The sequence below is a fragment of the Chanodichthys erythropterus genome, chromosome 16 (assembly GCF_024489055.1).
Source record: "Chanodichthys erythropterus isolate Z2021 chromosome 16, ASM2448905v1, whole genome shotgun sequence".
NCBI lineage: Eukaryota > Metazoa > Chordata > Actinopteri > Cypriniformes > Xenocyprididae > Chanodichthys > Chanodichthys erythropterus.
Window position 1 is genome coordinate 42,365,200 of NC_090236.1, and position 23,216 is coordinate 42,388,415.

The window sequence follows — 23,216 nt, forward strand, 5'->3', positions numbered from 1 at the left end:
AAACAAAAATATGAGAAAACAAAATTCTTTATTAATAAAATCCATAAAGCAGAAGTGTTTTGAGAGCATTCATCACGTGGGTAAACAGCGCCATCTTTCATCAATGAAGAGAGAAGAGGAACTGCAGATTCATCTCGTTCAGACTTACTGAATGTTATATTTTAATATCATTTCGGCAGATGCAAATATGAATTTATTAATGGCGTTTCACAGATTATACCGTCTTTGCACGGTGCATTAAAATGCAAATTCTGTTTTCTTAACTAATGATATAGGGTGGGAGAAATCTGATTAACAAGAGAAAGTATTGAACCGTCGCTAAAATAAAGCAGTTTGGGGGGAAATCCCTTAGAAATAATAGCAAATCAGTCGTTTTTCAAGCGTTTTCGCCGATGAATCGCGGATTTGATGTGGTGGTCACGCGCTTGTGAATCCTACTATGGCGGAGGATTTGCTCATGAATATTACGCACGTAACGCCACGTTCATCCAGCAGCCCTCACCAATTGGTTGACAGGCAAGACATCAGTTAAAGATCTGACCAGTTAGCGGCTCCTCCTAGAGTGACGGCTTGGGATCTGAATATTAATGAGATTTCGTGACCGAACGCTCCAGTGAAATCAGCGCGCGACTGCAGCCTGACTCGATTAATATTCATGAGCGGCGGATCGTGAAGCGCCGCCGGTCAGTCGCTCATTGGTCGCGTCCTGCGCCAATTGCATCGTAATTAGTGCGGCTGCGTTGCGGGGCGATTAATTTGTCTTCGGAGAGAAAGACGATAGGATGAGATAGCGGGACATACAGATGTGTCCTGTCCGATCTGCCCACAGTAACAGCCTCTCTCGCCTGCGGTGTTTTCAGCATCAATAACTGGATTAGGTTTTGCGCTTTAAGGCTGTTGCTGCTTTAAGACGGCTCAGGTGGAGCAGGATAACGGTAAGTCTTTCCCTGGATGAATAATGTCAGTTTATATGGAGGCGACGGGCCGAGGCGATGGCGTATTCAGTCCCTCACAAATACATCCACATCCCAATATCATCCTCATAAATATAGCTGCATCCCTTATAAATGCATCTACATCCCGTATTATTCTCCGTATAAATGCATGTGCATCCCATAATAATGTCATCCGTATGAACAGGCCTATAATGCATCTTTAACACACACGCACACACACACATGGGCCTGTAGAGTCACAGTGATGGTGAATGAGTGAAGCTCAGGATCTGCCCTTGACAATCTGCGCTCGCGGATGATAAACAGTTGCGCAATGTTTGTGTGTGCAGCTGATGCGCGTGTAGAAGCGCGTCTCCGCCTCCTCTAGTGCACACACTGCCGCATCTTCATCATCATCATGGGGAACAGGGGCATGGAGGAGCTCATCCCGCTGGTCAACCGGCTGCAGGACGCCTTCAGCTCCATCGGCCAGAGCTGCAACCTCGACCTGCCGCAGATCGCAGTGGTGGGCGGGCAGAGCGCCGGGAAGAGCTCCGTGCTCGAGAACTTCGTGGGCAAGTGAGTGATGGACATTACAGTGCACACATTTAATAACTGGCAAATCACTACATTTGTTACATTTAATAGTGTGTACTGTAGGTACATAATAATGTGCCAACTACTACACAAAAAGGCCGTAATGTGTTTGAGATTTAAAGGGTTAGTTCACCCACAAATGAAGATTCTGTCATTAATTACTCTCCCTCATGTCGTTCCACACCCGTAAGACCTTCGTTCATCTTCAGAACACAAATTAAGATATTTTTGATGAAATCCAAAAGGTATATGACTAGCATATACTGGAGTAATACTAGAATATATTCTATATATATATATATATATTCTATAATAGAATAAGAGATCAGGATACATTTTGTGTGCAAAAACAAAACAAAAATAACCACTTTATTCAACAATCTCTACTCTTCTGTCATTATCTTACGCTGGTGACGCAGTGAAGCTTCTGTGTTTACGTCTGAACGCCGGCTCAGTATTGGCCAAAGCTGATCACATGATCAGCTGACTCAGGAGCCGGCCAATAATGAGTCGGCGTTCTGACGATGAACCTGGAAGTGCTGGACGTAAACAACGTATGAGAATGACACAGAAGAGAAGATGTTGTTGAATAAAGTGGTTATTTTTGTTTTGTTTTTGCGCACAAATTTTTTGGGTGAACTCACCCTTTAACTAATAATCAGGGCAGGTAGCAGTAAACACAAGAATGTTTTGAGTAATAATAGTAAATAATGAACAAATGATTATAAACATATGGATAACTGGTTTGAAAGTAGAGCTGGAAGATTCTGTCTAATAGAGATCACGATTCTGAACAGACGACAAAACAACAAGTACTGGTTCAGACAGAATGTTAATTGCTGCAGTGTATTTGAAAATATTAAATTTATTTGAATAAAAAAATAATCAGTTTGAATTAATGATTCAAAGACGCATTCATAAAGATCTCACTTGTTTAATTTCTGGATGAATCAGCATTTTTGAACAATGATCATTAAAAAACATGTCGCCACCTACTGGTGTAATCGAAACGATCATTATTTGAGGCTCCAAGTTACTTTCAAAAGGTGATTTACTCTGTTTTGATCACTACCGTAAACATCATGTTTATATCCTGTAACTATAATCTATAATCTTCTATGATCTTTTGAATTATTGAATGATTGTAAGACAGAAATAATGATATTGCGTGTCAACGGCTCTGGATCATCTGCAGCGCCACAGAGATCTGAATGTTCGCTGCGATCGTACTTGTCAGGGGTTTGATAGAAATAGATGAATCTCTTTCATTTAGGAATAAGATCACATGGGTGTTTGAAAAAAGATCACGATTATTTAATGATTAATCGTGCAAGAACGTTACAAGGTGGTTTGTGTGGGCAATAAAACAGAATGAGGAGTCAAATATCACTATCATCAGTATGTGAAGGCCTAACCTCACTGTCAATGTCTAAGAGATCTGAGAGAGATTTTGGGCTCAACTAGCCTGATTTCAGAGTTTAATTTCAGAAAGTTCAGTCAGGAATAGGAGAGATCCGAGAAGCCCTGAGGAACACCTCTGGAAACTGAGACTGTTAGCAGCTGAAGAAGATCATGTTCTGAAGTTTAAATACAATCTCTCGAGTCAGACCTGACTAATGCTGTGAACAGAAGTTAGATGAATGTGTTTAAAAAATATTGCCTGCCTTTTTCTCAAACTTAAAGAGCTCAGAGAATACAAACTTCCATTACAACATATTAGCTCACATTATGGATATACACTCATTAGTAAAATCAAACAACAAAATGTTTCCGTATTGTGTGTGTTAGCGAGGGTTAGACGTGTGAGGAGTTCCAGTGGGATCAGTTCCAGTAACACTTTCTGTTTGTCAGTAATCCCCTGCAAAATAATGTTTTTTTCCTGCTGCAAAAGTCATGATTTTGAGATCTTTTCTTTTAGGCCCAGACTACACAAGCCCGGTAACAGTGACAAAGGGTCCAGTTCCAGGTTTATACTATATTAGGTTTATAATTTTAATCTTTAAATGTTGGATGAATGTCCTTTAAGAGATCTTCAGTCTAAGTGAGTCTGAGTCTTGAACTTTTCCAGGAAGGAAATTCCAAGCATCCCATTACGTTTATATTAGCCATTAGCCAGTTTGGATTTATCCGGTCCGGCGGCCGATATGCAGTTACACAGCATTCCTGAAATTATATGAAACATTTATCACAAAGTTCACTCAAAAATATTGGATGTATTGGAGTGTTCCTCATTATTCTTTGACAAGGCCACCAGTGAGGTTTAATTGGCCATTCATACATGGCGAATTTCAGTTAAAGTATTGTAAAACACCAAATGTTCATGATCTCGGACAGGGTACCAGCAGATTTGACACAGGTGTGTTAATCAGGTGATCAGGCACAGCTATAATAATGTCTGATGAAGCGGTCTAACCCCAGTAACAGTAGACACGTGTAGGATGGCCGTGAAACACATACATCGGTCCTTCATGATGATGTTGTGATGTTGATCCAGTGAGACGGACAGCACTAGTTCGGTTCTGTGTGTTTTCCAGGGATTTTCTTCCTCGTGGATCTGGCATCGTCACTCGAAGGCCTCTGGTTCTGCAGCTCATCAGTGCCAACACAGGTGAAGCCGTTTCTCTGAACTTGAGAATCTGAGTCTGGTTAACATGCATGTGTGTGAGAATCTGTGTGTGTGTGTGTTTCCCGTGTCGTCTCGACTCTACAGAGTGGGCTGAGTTCCTGCACTGCAAAGGGAAGAAGTTCACTGACTTCGATGAGGTCCGTCAGGAGATCGAGGCCGAGACGGACCGCGTTACTGGGGCGAATAAGGGCATTTCCCCCATTCCCATCAACCTGAGGGTCTTTTCCCCGCATGGTACTGGAGCAAAACACTGCTGAAACAAAACCTCACTGCGTATGCTTATATACAACATAACTCATCTTTAATCTGAGGAAAGGTACAGCTAGACTGAGTTTTCAAAGGTTAAGACAAGCTTTGAGGTTATGAGACACCTCAAATCTTCTAGCATTATTCTTTCAGTCTATATCCTGTTTTATTTGCCTTCTCTGCCGGTCCTCGTCACGACTCCTCATCGCACCATCTGTCCTCTTCCCTGTGTGCAGTGCTGAATCTGACGCTCATCGACCTGCCGGGCATCACTAAAGTGCCGGTGGGCGATCAGCCGGCGGACATCGAGCATCAGATCCGAGACATGATCATGCAGTTCATTTCTCGAGAGAGCTGCCTCATCCTGGCCGTCACCCCCGCCAACACTGACCTGGCCAACTCCGACGCGCTCAAACTGGCCAAAGACGTCGACCCTCAGGGTGCGTGAGAGCTGCTGACACACACGGCCAGATTCACTAAACACACACTCTAGCGTGAGAACACAAGCCCATTACAGCGCTGATGGGAGTGAAATGATGAGATGATCTTCTGACAATTAAAGAAGCAGCAGCTCATTTCCATAATGACCAACACAATCCCAGCTAACATGAAGATGTTCTGTGAACGTTTTGCTCACCTTCCCATTAAGTTATGAAAACGTTATTTCTGAATGTTCTCTAAACAGGTAGTGATATTTAAAAAAACACCTAACCCTTCAGAAAAAACGTTCTTTGAACAATATATAAAACATTTATTTGTGTTAACGTGAACTAACTTTGAACAAATGTTCTGTTAGGGTTACTGGAAGAACTGTAAAGTTCACAGCTTTGCCAGAACATTAGCATTACCAAGAGCAGTACAAATGAGCATAGAGCCGATGATAATCAGCAAATTAAAAATAAGGTGGCTTGTCAGATAACATCTTCCTCTAGCAATCCAAATAAATGAAGAGGGCTGGAGAAGATTCGGTCTCTTCTTTCACTCCGTCTGTTTCCTCTCACAGCAAATATCACAGCATGTCAAGCACTGAATGGGTTCAGATGTGCTTTTCTGGGCATTAAATAATAGCAGATACTATTAAAACCGCAAACCTCAGGAAATCATGTTGTGTGATTCATTTAAATACTCTCCTAACATAAATTTTGTGTCTGAAAGAGAAACTGTTACAAAACCACATGCAATAATGTCAGTTACAAAAATAACTCTTTTCATTGCTAATTTCTCACCTAAATCCGTATTTTTTAATTCCAGAAGAGTGTTTGCACAGTGCTGTCTGTTAGTAAATCTGGCCCGTGTTTGAGAATCTTACTCAATTTAAATTGTAAATTAATTCCTTAGGTTTAAGACAATAACATGAAGGCTTATGGTGTATTTTATTTGGAAGACACATTAATATATGATTCATTTCTGTCACGATTAAATTCAGTGGTTTAGTTTTAACAGTGTTTGATTAGTTGTATTCTGAAACAACACTGAAGTCTCGAGGTCTCTCGAATGTGTGTCATTACAGGCCAGAGGACGATCGGTGTGATCACCAAACTAGATCTGATGGATGAAGGCACAGACGCTCGAGACGTCCTGGAGAACAAGCTCCTGCCGCTACGCAGGGGTAAGAAACTTCTTCTCTGTCTAATGTCTCTCTTTTTTCCAGTTTTAGTGAATATTTTTGGCCTCAGATCTCCACCACACCATCACAGCCTCTCTGGGGAGAACTCACTAAACGCTTGTGTGACCTCAGCCCGAAACGTACATCTCTTCCATTATCAGGGTTAGTCTGGGCTGAGTGTGCGGTGTGAGTATTTAGATTCACTCACTGTTATTCTCAAACGCCTGAATGACGGTGTTTAATGATGAAACGATGGAGAAGAGTGTTATAAGCAGGCGTATCTCCAGCGGTTGGGCTCACTTTCAGCTTTTCTCCAGCCGATGGAGGTGTCTGGACCACAGTAAAGCACAGCAGAAGATGAAAGTGCGGTGCACTCATCTGACGACATGTGAATGTTTCCGGCACAGAGTTTGTGGCCGTGTTTATCTGCTCTGTCTAGTGCTTTCAGCGAAAGGGGCACTAAAGCAGCGTTCAGATGAATGAGCCGTGTTTTCTGTGTCTCTCTCAGGTTATATCGGGGTGGTGAACCGCAGTCAGAAAGACATTGAAGGGAAGAAGGACATCAAAGCAGCTCTGGCAGCGGAGAGGAAGTTCTTCCTCTCTCATCCGTCCTACAGACACCTGGCGGACAGCATGGGAACCCCACACCTGCAGAAAGTCCTCAATCAGGTACGCCTGCTCTGTCAGGTGACACCAGACTTCACACGCTTGTAGTTTCCTTTCCTAAACGTGCGTTTGTGTTTCACAGCAACTGACCAATCACATCCGGGACACTCTGCCTGCCTTCCGCAGTAAACTGCAGTCGCAGCTGCTGGCGCTGGACAGAGAGGCGGAGGAGTACCGTCACTACCGGCCCGACGACCCGTCGCGCAAGACCAAAGCCCTGCTGCAGTGAGTGCTTCAGCTTAACTCTACAGCTGACGGCCTCCAGATAACCTTCTGAACAGGTCCTTACAGGAATACTAACCTTTTAAGACCGGGTGGAGCGCCGGCGCTCCCATTTGCATGTCTCTCTTTAAGAGCCAATAAAAACTGAACCCATATAGGTAGCACAAAAATTCTTTTTGCATACAAAACCAGAGACTTTACACGTTCAGATCAAGCCTCCAACATGCTTCTGTTGCGTTGATTTCACCCTCTAATGAGTCTGAGTTATATGCGTTTACAACAATAGCATAGCCGCTAACTGAATACAAATATGTAGATTTCACATGCTCATAACTTGAAATATGCACATCGTTATTTAAAGCAGATTCTCATGATTAAAATGAACCCAAAATCAACATAATATATTGCGTTTATCACAAGATATTACTCAAGGAATGATTTAACATACTTGGCTAAAAACATGCCTCTCATCTCTCCGGGATGCAGTGTGTATTCAGTGTTCCCGGACACATCCATGTTCATTTTATAATGTGAAAAATAGGTATCATCTTAAAGCTTAGAAACTCATCTTTTTAATGCATCTTAACCATTTTGAAAAACTCCTAACGAGTGCTGAGAAGTGCCTATAAACCAGAGTTTACCACCCATGAGCGCCATCTGGCTGCGAAAAAATTAATAGCAATTTATTCAACTATACTTTATGCTATCACCACAAAATTTGAACCAGATGCAGCTCACATGTAGGAGAGCATCACCAGAAAAGAGTTTTTCTCCAATCTTATTCCCTTCCTGAGTTATTCTATGTCAAATTTTAAAAAATAAATTTAAAAAAATATATATATATAATTTTTTTGTCTTTTATCAGCGGTTTCTCAGCATGAAAATGTCCAAATGTAATGTAATTTATATTTTCTATCAAATGATACCCACCTTTTGACTCTCCTTGCTACAGTTTTGGAGTTATGAGTCTTTATTTTTGTGTGTGTCGCTCAGAAAAAACCCCTCTAAAAAAGCCTTCAGGTTTTAAAGGGTTAACAGAACGTTTGTTTAAAGTTATATGGCCTTTAATATTGTTTTCTTTAGCCAAAATACATGGTTTCTAACCCATCTGAGCCAACGCATAACTCAGAGTATCTCGATTTACATACAGCGTACAATACAACATCTTAACTGCTGAACCTGAATCACAAGACAAATCGCCTTTTCTCTGCTGTTCAGCTGAAGCTCAGAATAACACTTTGGTTAAACACGTCACGCAGACGATGCAGATGTCTGTTTGTGTGCGCTCACCTGACAGGATGGTTCAGCAGTTCTCGGTGGACTTCGAGAAGCGCATCGAAGGTTCTGGCGATCAGGTGGACACCGTCGAGCTGTCGGGCGGAGCCAAGATCAACCGCATCTTCCACGAGCGCTTCCCTTTTGAGCTGGTCAAGGCAGGTGTCGGGACACGCAGTCTGAACATTTTGAGTTTGCGTGTTCTTACGTCTTCATCCAAAATGTTCTTGTGTTTCGTGACACAGATGGAGTGTGACGAGAAGGAAATGCGTCGTGAAATCAGCTACGCCATCAAGAACATTCATGGTATCAGGTGAGAGTTTGTTTCACTTGTTCATTTGTCGATTGAGGATGTGGAGATCAAGTTTGCATGACCAGTTTCTGCCTTCCTCTTTTGTTCCTCACTTCTAATGTAGGATCAGATCCATGGATTGTATGATCAGATGTTTATGGTGTTTATAGCAGTGCTGTGGGAACTTGAGCGTAATTCTGTTTGTTTCTGACGCAGGACCGGTTTGTTCACTCCAGACATGGCCTTCGAGGCGATTGTGAAGAAGCAGATTGTGAAGATAAAGGAGCCGTGCATTAAATGCATTGATCTGGTGGTTCAGGAGCTGATCAACACCGTCCGTCAGTGCTCCAATAAGGTAAACAAGTCACAGCTGCTTCTGTATCGCTGAATATAACACACCTGCAACGCTGTACTGACCAATCAGCACTCAGGACCTGAACTATCCTGAACTATGACTGATACAGAAGGAGCTCTAGTTTATACAGCAGCACCAACGAGGATTTGTTCACTTGTGTTGTGTATGAATGCCGTCCGATGGGTCGAGTGTGTGTATCTATAATCTCTGTTCGTATTGCTCTGTGAGGAACCACAGGTGTAGTTCACAACACATTCATCTAATAAACTGTGTCATTATCCGTATCTTTATTTGCTCACCCCCATGTCACTTCTGAGTCCCATGAACCTCACAAGGGGAATTTTGAAGCAGCTTGACTGGAAGAAACCCGCTTGTTCACCAGAAGAGACTGAAGTGAAAAGATAGACAGAGGGCAGAGGGCAGCCTCCCTGAAGCTGTCATCCTGAAATTTCCCAAATCTTTTGATATTTACATGATATACCACCTGAGAACATCCCTGTGAGAGGGACTGGTGGAACGACTGAACACAGAATGGAGATGCCTCTATCAGAACACACTTTTCAAGGTCGACTCTCAGACCCAAATCCATTAGAAGACTAAGAATAATGTCCCAGTGTTGCGTTGCCAGCCGGTCTGAGTGGACTGTCGCCCTGGAGCCTCAGACGGGCTTGTGCTGCATCATGAATGTGAAAGCTTAAATGGAAAGACTCTGAACTCATGTTCCTTGTCAGAATTTGCCTGTATGTGAAAATATTCCTCCCTAGGCATTCGTCAGATCGTCTAGCGTCAGTATTCAGAGACATTATTTCATAGTGAAATTCAAATGTCTCGCATCCAACTCACCATCTTTCTTAGGTACAAGAAGTGTTGCCTCTTTCTACCGAGGAGATTCAGTTTCCTTCACCATAAACAGAGCTCTTTGGCCCGGGTCCGCTCCGGTATCCACACGACTGTAAAAGCGGTTCAGAGAATGGATGGATGGAGAAGCAGAGCTTCTTGTGGAGAATCCACCATGGGAAGAACTCTGTTGAACACGAGTGGATGATGTTGCAACTGAATACCATGCTTTATCAACCAAATGATTTTTGTTTGGGAACAACAAGAAGCATTATCTCTGACACAGAATGATTTGAAGTGCAGTGATTTTAAGAGGCCACAAGATTGCACCATTGCTACAGTTTAGATAAATCTAGATCAATCGTATCACTTTCAATTAATTAAATTACAACTTCAGTTTCTAATATAAAGCTGCTCTTCATGTTTTTACTCGCGTCTGACCTCGACAGACTGAACAATACAAATGAACTGAAGAAGATTTACACCTCAAAGAAGGTGGAGCCTCAGAGCCACACCCACCTGTTACATCATCAACACTGACCAATGGGAGTTTGAAGGTGTTTACCAGCCAGAACAAACTTTTCTGGAAAGTTCACTTTGACAAGCTGTTTCAAATTCCAGAAACAAATGCCAAATAAACTTGGCCTGTTTTTGTTCAAAATGACACCACACAAGTTCAATCTTCAATTTTGCTCAAGTATATTGTTTTTCAAAGTATACTGGTGTCTTAACAGTATCATTACAGTAGTCCATATAATTATCATGCACTATATATAAGTGATACAGTATCCCTGTGCAGAGCCAGATCACCACTGAGTCACGGCTTAACCGAGTGTGTTTTTCGCACTGGTTTGGTAACACTGTTGCAGTGTAGTTTGGTAATATGACAGGCAGCCACCCTAATAAAACTATGGGTCAGATTTTTTATTTTGTATTTTATTTTTCTGCATATTCAGCTGGATTCTTTCCCACGACTGCGGGAGGAAACAGAGCGTATTGTCACCTCTCATATCCGTGACAGAGAGAGCCAAGCCAAAGAGCAGGTACGATATTCCTGCGTATCCGTGAATGCAGGGCTCATAATGAGATTACGGCTCTGTAATGAGATTACGGCTCTGTACTGTTTGTGTGCACACACTGTATGTACATCTGTATGTCTCTGCAGGTTTTGCTGCTTATTGACGTTCAGCTCGCGTACATTAACACCAACCATGAGGATTTCATTGGCTTTGCAAAGTATGTACAACTCTGGGAGATGTTTGCCTGAGCACATACTTAGACATGTTTGATTGCATAAACATACATATTAGATAGTAAATGTGTCATCTGTATGTCATATTCAGCATTGCTTTCTCTCTCTCTCTATCAGTGCCCAGCAGCGAAGTAACCAAGCAAACAAGAAGAGTTCTGCTGGAAACCAGGTCAGTGTGTCCAATATATGTGCTTGTGAAGGCCATATACAAAGTTCTGTCATGAAACTCCAGATGGCGCTGGCTGATAAGTCCTTAACTCAATCTGCTTGCAATCACATCATTTTCTACAGGGCACAGCTGATTGGTTCCTGCGGTATCAGTAGCCAATGAGCTCGCTGCTCAACTTTCAAATACTTGGTCAGCATTTGCTGTAGCATTTTGCAGCACCTTTTCAGAAACCCTCCACCTTCCCCAGCTCCACCTGTATAGATCTGCTATGGGTAATTTGTGTATGGGCTTTAATTTCATCTAACAGTTGGGGGACAATAAACATACAATTTCTCAATTTTTGAAGGGGACACAAATAATACAGCCAAAATTGTTGCTTGTCATTTTATAATTATTAAATTATCTTGCGTCCTCCATATAGGTCAATACAATAGAGGACATCTCTTACTTAGATATTCAACTGCAGCAAACCCACTGATCTGCCACTCAACATCATATTGAGCAAAACCCAACGCAACGCTAGATCTACAATATTAGCCTAATATTAGTTCACACATTAGTTGTAGTGGGTGACTTACTATCCAACAAGCTACGGTATTAAACAAGCTACCAAACAAGCTTAATTTTTTTGTAATGTTTAATTTATGAAAGGGTTAGTTCACCCAAATTTAACATTTCTGTCATTAATTACTCACTCTCGCTTATGTCGTTCCACACCCGTAAGACCTTTGTTTATCTTCAGAACACAAATTAGGATATTTTTGATTGAATCCATGAGGTATCTGAACCAAGGCAGCAACATCATTGCACCTTTCAAGGCCCAGAAAGCTAGCAAAGACATTGTTAAAATAGTCCATGTGACTACAGTGGTTTAACCTTGATGTTATTAAGTGACGAGAATACTTTACCTAAAGGTGGAAAGCAGGACGTTGACTGAAGCACTGTGAGGCAAGGGAGGGGGGACTCATGTTTCTAAACTTAAAACACTTTTTTTGGCCCCATTTGCATTTGTATTGTTCACTACTTGCACAATTATTTAAAGTATATATCATTATATTATTTACAGTTAATAGCATGGTTTTAATGGGGCAACCCTCAGACGGGGTGGGCCCTGACCCCCTGAACCCCCCATGAATTCCGCCTTATGAATTCATGTATGCTTTTTTACAGCAGCAGCAGCATGTCTTACTTGTTCACAGCAGCGTGTTGTGTATGTATTGGCAGTAGCAAGTCCCATAGTTGTTCAACAGCAGCATAAGCAATAACAGCAGCAGCATTAGCAATAACAGCAGTAATAACAGCAGCAGCAGTAATAACAGCAGTAATAACAGCAGCAGCAGTAATAAAGGCAGTAATAACAGCAGCAGCAGCAGTAATAACAGCAGCAATAACAGCAGCAGCATTAGCAATAACAGCAGTAATAACAGCAGCAGCAGTAATAACAGCAGTAATAACAGCAGCAGCAGTAATAACAGCAGTAATAACAGCAGCAGCAGTAATAACAGCAGTAATAACAGCAGCAGCAGTAATAACAGCAGTAATAACAGCAGCAGCAGCAATAACAGCAGCAGCATTAGCAATAACAGCAATAATAACAGCAGCAGCAGCAATAACAGCAGCAGCATTAGCAATAACAGCAGTAATAACAGCAGCAGCAGTAATAACAGCAGTAATAACAACAACAGTAATAACAGCAGCAGTAATAACAGCAGTAATAGCAGCAGCAGCAGCAGCAATAACAGCAGTAATAACAGCATCAATAACAGCAGTAATATCAGCAGCAGCAGCAGCAGCAATAACAGCAGCAATAACAGCAGCAGCATTAGCAATAACAGCAGTAATAACAGCAGCAGCAGCAGTATTAACAGCAGTAATAACAGCAGCAGCAATAACAGCAGTAATAACAGCATCAATAACAGCAGTAATATCAGCAGCAGCAGCAGTATTAACAGCAGTAACAGTATCAGTAACAGCAGCAGCAGTAATAACAACAACAGTAATAACAGCAGCAGCAGCAGCAATAACAGCAGTAATAGCAGCAGCAGCAGCAGCAATAACAGCAGTAATAACAACAGTAATAACAGCAGCAGCAGTAATAACAGCAGTAATAACAACAACAGTAATAACAGCAGCAGTAATAACAGCAGTAATAGCAGCAGCAGCAGCAGCAATAACAGCAGTAATAGCAGCAGCAGCAGCAGCAATAACAGCAGTAATAACAGCATCAATAACAGCAGTAATATCAGCAGCAGCAGCAGCAATAACAGCAGTAATAACAGCAGCAGCAGTAATAACAGCAGTAATAACAGCAGCAGTAACAGTATCAGTAACAGCAGCAGCAGTAATAACAGCAGCAGCAGTAATATCAGCAGTAATAACAGCAGCAGCAGCAGTATTAACAGCAGTAACAGTATCAGTAACAGCAGCAGCAGTAATAACAGCAGTAATAACAGCAGCAGCAGTAATAACAGCAGCAGCAGTAATAACAGCAGTAATAACAGCAGTAATAACAGCAGCAGCAGTAATAACAGCAGTAATAACAGCAGCAGTAATATCAGCAGTAATAACAGCAGCAGCAGCAGTAATAACAGCAGTAACAGTATCAGTAACAGCAGCAGCAGTAATAACAGCAGTAATAACAGCAGCAGCAGTAATAACAGCAGTAATAACAGCAGTAACAGTATCAGTAACAGCAGCAGCAATAACAGCAGTAATAACAGCAGCAGCAGTAATAACAGCATCAATAACAGCAGTAATATCAGCAGCAGCAGCAGCAGCAGCAATAACAGCAGTAATAACATCAGCAGTAACAGTATCAGTAACAGCAGCAGCAGTAATAACAGCAGTAATAACAGCAGTAATAACAGCAGCAGCAGTAATAACAGCAGTAACAGTATCAGTAACAGCAGCAGCAGTAATAACAGCAGCAGCAGTAATAACAGCAGTAATAATAACAGCAGTAACAGTATCAGTAACAGCAGCAGCAATAACAGCAGTAATAACAGCAGTAACAGTATCAGTAACAGCAGCAGCAATAACAGCAGTAATAACAGCAGCAGCAGTAATACCAGCAGTAATAACAGCAGCAGCAATAACAGCAGTAATAACAGCATCAATAACAGCAGTAATATCAGCAGCAGCAGCAATAACAGCAGTAACAGTATCAGTAACAGCAGCAGCAATAACAGCAGTAATAACAACAGTAATAACAGCAGCAGCAGCAATAACAGCAGTAATATCAGCAGCAGCAGCAGCAGCAATAACAGCAGTAACAGTATCAGTAACAGCAGCAGCAATAACAGCAGTAATAACAACAGTAATAACAGCAGCAGCAGTAATAACAGCAGTAATATCAGCACCAGTAACAGCAGCAGCAGTAATAACAGCAGTAACAGTATCAATAACAGCTGCAGTAATAACAGCAGTAATAACAACAGTAATAACAGCAGCAGTAATAACAGCAGTAATAACAGCATCAATAACAGCAGTAATAACAGCATCAATAACAGCAGTAATAACAGCAGCAGCAGTAATAACAGCAGTAATATCAGCAGCAGCAGCAATAACAGCAGTAACAGTATCAGTAACAGCAGCAGCAACAGTAATAACAGCAGTAATATCAGCAGCAGTAACAGCAGCAGCAGTAATAACAGCAGTAACAGTATCAGTAACAGCAGCAGCAATAACAGCAGTAATAACAGCAGTAATAACAGCAGCAGCAGTAATAACAGCAGTAATAACAGCAGTAATAACAGCAGCAGCAGTAATAACAGCAGTAATAACAGCAGCAGCAGTAATAACAGCAGTAATAACAGCAGCAGCAGCAGTAATAACAGCAGTAATAACAGCAGTAATAACAGCAGTAATATCAGCAGCAGTAACAGCAGCAGCAGTAATAACAGCAGCAATAACAGCAGCAGCAGTAATAACAGCAGTAATAACGGCAGCAGCAGTAATAACAGCAGTAATAACAGCAGCAGCAGTAATAACAGCAGTAATAACAGCAGTAATATCAGCAGCAGCAGTAATAACAGCAGTAATATCAGCAGCAGTAACAGCAGCAGCAGTAATAACAGCAGTAATAACATCAGCAGCAGTAATAACAGCAGTAATAACAGCAGCAGCAGTAATAACAGCAGTAATTACAGCAGCAGCAGTAATAACAGCAGTAATAACAGCAGCAGCAGTAATAACAGCAGTAACAGTATCAGTAACAGCAGCAGCAGTAATAACAGCAGTAATAACAGCAGCAGCAGTAATAACAGCAGTAATAACAGCAGCAGCAGCAGTAATAACAGCAGTAATAACAGCAGTAATATCAGCAGCAGTAACAGCAGCAGCAGTAATAACAGCAGCAATAACAGCAGTAATAACAGCAGTAATAACAGCAGCAGCAGTAATAACAGCAGTAATAACAGCAGTAATAACAGCAGTAATATCAGCAGCAGTAACAGCAGCAGCAGTAATAACAGCAGCAATAACAGCAGTAATAACAGCAGTAATAACAGCAGTAATAACAGCAGCAGCAGTAATAACAGCAGTAATAACAGCAGTAATAACAGCAGTAATATCAGCAGCAGTAACAGCAGCAGCAGTAATAACAGCAGCAATAACAGCAGTAATAACAGCAGTAATAACAGCAGTAATAACAGCAGTAATATCAGCAGCAGCAGTAATAACAGCAGTAATAACAGCAGCAATAACAGCAGTAATAACAGCAGTAATAACAGCAGCAATAACAGCAGTAATAACAGCAGTAACAGAATCAGTAACAGCAGCAGCAATAACAGCAGTAATAACAGCAGTAATAACAGCAGCAGCAGTAATAACAGCAGTAATAACAGCAGCAGCAATAACAGCAGTAATAACAGCAGTAACAGAATCAGTAACAGCAGCAGCAATAACAGCAGTAATAACAACAGTAATAACAGCAGTAACAGAATCAGTAACAGCAGCAGTAATAACAGCAGCAGCAGTAATAACAGCAGTAATAACAGCAGTAATAACAGCAGCAGCAGTAATAACATCAGTAATAACAGCAGTAATAACAGCAGCAGCAGTAATAACAGCAATAATAACAGCAGTAATATCAGCAGCAGCAGTAATAACAGCAGTAATAACAGCAGCAATAACAGCAGTAATAACAGCAGTAATAACAGCAGTAATAACAGCAGCAATAACAGCAGTAATAACAGCAGTAACAGAATCAGTAACAGCAGCAGCAATAACAGCAGTAATAACAACAGTAATAACAGCAGTAACAGAATCAGTAACAGCAGCAGTAATAACAGCAGTAATAACAGCAGCAGCAATAACAGCAGTAATAACAGCAGTAACAGAATCAGTAACAGCAGCAGCAATAACAGCAGTAATAACAACAGTAATAACAGCAGCAGCAGTAATAACAGCAGTAACAGTATCAGTAACAGCAGCAGTAATAACAGCAGTAATATCAGCAGCAGCAGTAATAACAGCAGTAATATCAGCAGCAGTAATAACAGCAGCAGCAGTAATAACCGCAGTAACAGTATCAGTAACAGCAGCAGTAATAACAGCAGTAATAACATCAGCAGCAGTAATAACAGCAGTAATAACAGCAGCAGCAGCAGCAGTAATAACAGCAGTAATAACAGCAGTAATAACAGCAGCAGCAATAACAGCAGTAATAACAGCAGTAATAACAGCAGCAGCAGTAATAACAGCAGTAATAACAGCAGCAGCAATAACAGCAGTAATAACAGCAGTAACAGAATCAGTAACAGCAGCAGCAATAACAGCAGTAATAACAACAGTAATAACAGCAGTAACAGAATCAGTAACAGCAGCAGTAATAACAGCAGTAATAACAGCAGCAGCAATAACAGCAGTAATAACAGCAGTAACAGAATCAGTAACAGCAGCAGCAATAACAGCAGTAATAACAACAGTAATAACAGCAGCAGCAGTAATAACAGCAGTAACAGTATCAGTAACAGCAGCAGTAATAACAGCAGTAATATCAGCAGCAGCAGTAATAACAGCAGTAATATCAGCAGCAGTAATAACAGCAGCAGCTGTAATAACCGCGGTAACAGTATCAGTAACAGCAGCAGTAATAACAGCAGTAATATCAGCAGCAGCAGTAATAACAGCAGTAATATCAGCAGCAGTAATAACAGCAGCAGCAGTAATAACAGCAGTAATAACAGCAGCAGCAATAATAACAGCAGTAATAACAGCAGTAATATCAGCAGCAGCAGTAATAACAGCAGTAACAGTATCAGTAACAGCAGCAGCAATAACAGCAGTAATAGCAGTAATAACAGCAGCAGCAGTAATAACAGCAGTAATAACAGCAGCAGCAGCAGCAGTAATAACAGCAGCAGCAGTAATAACAGCAGTAACAGTATCAGTAACAGCAGCAGTAATAACAGCAGTAATATCAGCAGCAGTAACAGTATCAGTAACAGCAGCAGTAATAACAGCAGTAATAACATCAGCAGCAGTAATAACAGCAGTAATAACAGCAGCAGCAGTAATAACAGCAGTAATAACAGCAGCAGCAGTAATAACAGCAGTAATAACAGCAGTAATATCAGCAGCAGCAGTAATAACAGCAGTAACAGAATCAGTAACAGCAGCAGCAATAACAGCAGTAATAACAGCAGTAATAACAGCAGCAGCAGTAATAACAGCAGTAACAGTATCAGTAACAGCAGCAGTAATAACAGCAGTAATATCAGCAGCAGCAGCAACAGTAATAACAGCAGTAATATCAGCAGCAGTAACAGCAGCAGCAGCAATAACAGCAGTAACAGTATCAGTAACAGCAGCAGCAGTAATAACAGCAGTAATAACAGCAGCAGCAGTAATAACAGCAGTAATAACAGCAGTAATATCAGCAGCAGTAATAACAGCAGCAGCAGTAATAACAGCAGTAACAGTATCAGTAACAGCAGCAGTAATAACAGCAGTAATAACAGCAGTAATAACAGCAGCAGCAGTAATAACAGCAGTAATAACAGCAGTAATATCAGCAGCAGCAGTAATAACAGCAGTAACAGTATCAGTAACAGCAGCAGTAATAACAACAGTAATAACAGCAGTAATAACAGCATCAATAACAGCAGTAATAACAGCAGCAGCAGTAATAACAGCAGCAGTAATAACAGCAGTAATATCAGCAGCAGTAACAGCAGCAGCAGTAATAACAGCAGTAATAACAGCAGTAATAACAGCAGCAGCAATAACAGCAGTAATAACAGCAGTAATATCAGCAACAGCAGTAATAACAGCAGTAACAGTATCAGTAACAGCAGCAGTAATAACAGCAGTAATAACAGCAGCAGCAGTAATAACAGCAGTAACAGTATCAGTAACAGCAGCAGTAATAACAGCAGTAATAACATCAGCAGCAGTAATAACAGCAGTAATAACAGCAGTAATATCAGCAACAGCAGTAATAACACCAGTAACAGTATCAGTAACAGCAGCAGCAGTAATAACAGCAGTAATAACAGCAGTAATATCAGCAACAGCAGTAATAACAGCAGTAACAGTATCAGTAACAGCAGCAGTAATAACAGCAGTAATAACAGCAGTAATAACAGCAGCAGCAGTAATAACAGCAGCAGCAGTAATAACAGCAGTAATAACAGCAGTAACAGTATCAGTAACAGCAGCAGTAATAACAGCAGTAATAACAGCAGCAATAACAGCAGTAATAACAGCAGTAATAACATCAGCAGCAGTAATATCAGCAGTAACAGACCAAACGTATCAACATTGTCATATCATTACCATGCTAAACACTCTGAGAGTTGTCATGACAGAACTATGTTTATGACACTCCAGATATTAATGTTATTTAGCTTTTTGTTGCTGTTTGATGTGGCTTTGACTTTCTTTCTGCTCTACTTCTATTACCTTCATTTATCCACTGCAGGATAAATGTCCTTCGGTTTTGATCATGTTATGGACATTTTACGTTTGTACGTTTATGTTCTGAAACACACGTGTCATGTTTTCTTCACTACCCTCCTGTGTGAACGAGCGGCTCCTGCATGACGAGCTGTTGTCTTTTTCCCTCAGGAGCTCCAGGTAAGAGCGACTGTTCTTTCTGCTCTCTGTCTCAGTAGATTGTGACTGTGATGAGAAACTCCTCTGGGGTTGTTGATGCATCATTACAACAGAGCATTCAAGTCCTTTATGTTTCCTCACTGCTATTATGTAGTGTGAAGTCAACTTTGTGTTATTTTTCACATTGACATTTCCATGGTTCTTTCTCTCACCTGACGCTGTGCTCTGTGTACTAGTGATGTCCTACTGCCCTCTTGCAGCGTAGATGTGATGTTTTTTTGTTTGTTTTTTTTAGGTTTTTAACACAATCATTTATCATAGAAGGGTTTCATTTATTTATTTATTTTATTTTATTTATTTATTTTTTGTCAACAAGTAAAAATTCCATTTGCATCATTTTGCACAGGAAAGCATGAGACTTACAGGTGCATACATACAATTGTGCATATGCATGTACACATACATAACCATACAAAATAAAATAATTACAAGATCATTCAAAAAAAGAAAAAGAAAAATCATGATGTTTACACTCTTATTGACCAAAAGGTGTAGGCTGAAGCTAAAGCTTATTATGCCTACTCTTAACTCCACACAAGCAGCACTAATTGACATTTATACTGCAACTTAATTATCTTTAATCATTAATAAAATATCTGTTTACATTTCTGCACTCAGAGAAATGGAACATCTGAAGCATCAAATACAATTTAGAATCAAAGGATGCATTTCACAGAAGATTTAATGCAAAGAGTTACAGGCGGCTGTGTCTCAGTGTCAATGCAGGCTGTATAAAAACATATTTTAACATTTTATTCACATATTTTTAGAAATATAGGGCTGTCGCACAGATAAGGTTTGCCATTAACCACCTAATTAGTCCTGCCTCAGTTTCCTACTGAACCAGAAATTCTCAAAATTCTAGAAAATGTCACTAATAATTACAAAGACATGGCATGTAATTGAATTTGAGTTAAACATGACATTTTGAAGTAGGAAGTCCGAAATAGCTTCATGTAACATATCAAGCTAGCGTACGTTAGCTCATTATCTGAGGTTGACGTTATTTCCAGCGGCTCTGACAGCGTAAGTGTTTTCAGCATCAGAGGAGTGAGTTTCTTCATCATGTTCAGATTTAAAGTTAACTTTACAGCGTTTTCCTCTGGTGGAGCAGCAATCCTGTGGGAGACACTGCGAATAATCACAGCTTTGGCTTTATGTTGCGTAAAAACAGGTAAAATAATCACTTTTCAATTACACTGGCCTATCATGTGCTGGGAAACGCTGGACTCTGACTCTGAGTTTTGTGACTGTTCAGGAACGTGTTGGTGTTCCACACGTGTAATTTGGCATCAGTGTTTCAGTCGTGTTAGTGGAGCTTTGAGTGTTTGATCACCTGACAGGTTTCAGTATCGGCTGTATCAGTTATCTGCAGCTCATGTCTGTCGTATTCATTGCTTATTTGTGGTCAGTCTCTTAGTAAAACACAAGCAGGCGTTACTCTGTTTACTTTAGCGTAGTGTGGTAAAGTTGGTGATTGGGAGAGGGAAGTGAGAGGGAACAGGGAAGTCCAGCCCTGAACAGGACGATCCGGTCTCTACTGTCGTACACATGAGCGCTGATTGGGTTTGCTGGCTTAAGGAGCATGTGTCCATGTGTGTCTCTCTTTTCAGGCCTCGTCTCCTCCAGCTTCGGGCATCATTGTAAGCCGTCAGGTTCTTGTGTGTAATAATAAATGCACTGGAGGTGAAGAAGAGCACAGCCGTAGTTCAGTCGAGCACTGCACGCTTCTTCACATCTACTGTCGGCTCTCTCACACGCATTCAGAAAGTGTTCATAACCTCATGGGAACATTAGCAAAACATTCCTGAAGCGTATTTTTGTTAGCTGGGCAGACCGTCTATAGAACAGCGCAAGTTTGTTCGAATCGTGTCCAATCATTTGAATTTGCCACAGATTTTCTGATCACTGCATCACTCCAGCCTCCAAAAGCAGGTGTTCAAAGCTTGTGCCGTCAAACCCAAGAAGACTGAGGCTGGAGTCGCTGCAAATCGTGTCTGAATGTGATGTTTCAGTTTTTTAATAGATTTGTGAAGTTATCAAAAATGTGTTTTTTGCTTGGTCATTATGTGGAACTGAGTGTAGATGGATGGGAAAAGTAATGAGCGTAACAGATGTGACGCACATGAGGGGCTCTGAACACTTTCTGAACGCTGGAGGTGAACACACTCACTCATGCTTCAGTTCTGTGTAACGTCTGTGTGTCTCCACCAGAGACTTCACGCATGCTTGAGCCTTTAACTCATTACAATCACTTTACTCAGACTCTGGTTTAAATAACGACCGTATTAATAAATGTAATGCAACAATAAATAATTGACAGCTGTAATCCTGATGCTGATACTGCGTTCCAGCTGATTCCACCATATAGTTACAGCTTCGGCTTTTACATTCCAGAGCTGGTCAGTATTTTGGTTGAATGTGAATGCTTTCTGTAGTAACACAACTACACCAGTAGGTGGAGACAAGTGACTGTGTGTCATTAAAGCAGTCATCCAGTGGAAATGAAACACGTGACTGTCCGCTCCGTACACATTCGCTCCTGTATCTGATATAGTGCACTATGTTCACAACAGGTTATTTCTCCAGGACTAAGAGCTTGTGGAGTTTTTCATTCCTTGTCACAGATGCCTGGAGCAAAGATATTTTATACACGTCTCACCTGGTTGATTTCTCACATCGATCTTTATTCACCCACTCTTTGCATTGATCAGTGTCGTATGTATTGATCACTGTTGTGTTGAATGTAGCCGAGTTTGCGATGTGACGTGTCTCATTTTCTCCGTCAGGTCATTCGTAAGGGCTGGTTGACCATCAATAACATCAGCATCATGAAGGGCGGAGCGAAGGAGTACTGGTTTGTGCTGACCGCCGAGAGCCTGTCCTGGTTCAAAGACGACGAGGTGAGCGCTTCCGTCCGTCCGTCGGTCCGTAATGGGACACTTTCCAGAGTGACGTTCAACAACGTCATCTTATACATCACGAGCTGATGATGGTGAAAAGTGATTCTACATGAAAAATTAGAGGATTGGTAACATTTTTTTATTAATTATTATGCACAGTATCATTTTCAACATGAAACAAAATGAACATGAACATTAAGCAAGCAATTAGTGTCCGTTTCATGCTCCCTCAGCGTGACTTGAGTCTGTAGAGAGCTGTGATGATGATGGCCAATGATCCTCCGTCCCTCGGAGCGAATGCATGTGTTTCGCTGTCTGTCTGCCTGTCTGTGCCTGCTGTACAGCCTCAGGATCCTCTGCACAGCAAGTGTAGACAGGCGCACACACCTCGACCACCTCCTAATGATGCACACAATCAGACAAGATTGATAAACTCGTTTCCATAAAGCTGGAGTGTGTCATTTCCACCAAACAGAACTGATAAAATAATCAATGGTTTCCCCCCATCTACCATTGGCCAGACAAACATATAGCCCCTCCCCTAAACTCGCGCCATTGGTTGAGTCAGTGTTGAGACACATTTTCAGACAGATCAACCAACGAGGGTCATTTTAACCGTTTTAACATCTTAAACACTCCAACATTTCACAAATAATTCTGTCTTTAAATAATACATATTCTCCGTCCAGTGTTCAGTTCAAAAATATTCACGTTTTCACAAAACCATGTTTATTACTGAAGAATGAAGTCATGTGATATTCAGTTAGGTTGGCTGTGAAATTATGTGTGAAATGTCTTCAGTTGAAATATTCACTGCTGTTAATGCAGTCTTTTTACTCTGAATACAACTCAACATGAGATTTTGTCATTAATTTACTTAACAACACCCTGGCAACCACCCAGAACACACTAGAAACCACACAGAACACTCTAGCAACTGCATAGCGATACCCTGGCAACCATCCGGAACATCCTAGAAACCACACAGAACACTCTAGCAACTGCATAGTGACACCCTGGCAACCACCCAGGACACCCTAGAAACCACACAGAACACTCTAGCAACTGCATAGCGACACCCTGGCAACCATCCGGAACATCCTAGAAACCACACAGA

At 41.1% G+C, this 23,216-nt stretch overlaps 1 protein-coding gene across 3 annotated transcripts in view; it reads left to right on the plus strand.

Annotated features, from left to right (window-relative positions):
• Positions 1-1,353: 1,353 nt before the first annotated feature.
• LOC137002418 (dynamin-3-like) overlaps positions 1,354-23,216 on the plus strand; it is a 28,540-nt gene continuing 6,677 nt past the window's right edge. The window contains exons 1-15 of one of the 3 annotated variants that reach the window (XM_067362039.1): positions 1,354-1,514; positions 4,067-4,140; positions 4,243-4,392; positions 4,641-4,844; positions 5,915-6,013; positions 6,519-6,679; positions 6,759-6,901; positions 8,196-8,331; positions 8,419-8,486; positions 8,682-8,820; positions 10,614-10,700; positions 10,823-10,893; positions 11,027-11,084; positions 12,306-12,308; positions 21,986-22,099. In XM_067362039.1, coding sequence (XP_067218140.1) covers positions 1,354-1,514; positions 4,067-4,140; positions 4,243-4,392; positions 4,641-4,844; positions 5,915-6,013; positions 6,519-6,679; positions 6,759-6,901; positions 8,196-8,331; positions 8,419-8,486; positions 8,682-8,820; positions 10,614-10,700; positions 10,823-10,893; positions 11,027-11,084; positions 12,306-12,308; positions 21,986-22,099 — 1,668 coding nt within the window. Of the gene's footprint in view, positions 1,515-4,066; positions 4,141-4,242; positions 4,393-4,640; positions 4,845-5,914; positions 6,014-6,518; positions 6,680-6,758; positions 6,902-8,195; positions 8,332-8,418; positions 8,487-8,681; positions 8,821-10,613; positions 10,701-10,822; positions 10,894-11,026; positions 11,085-12,305; positions 12,309-20,809; positions 20,840-21,985; positions 22,100-23,216 lie in introns of all 3 variants that reach the window. The other 2 variants (XM_067362037.1, XM_067362038.1) reach the window with 2 other exon arrangements.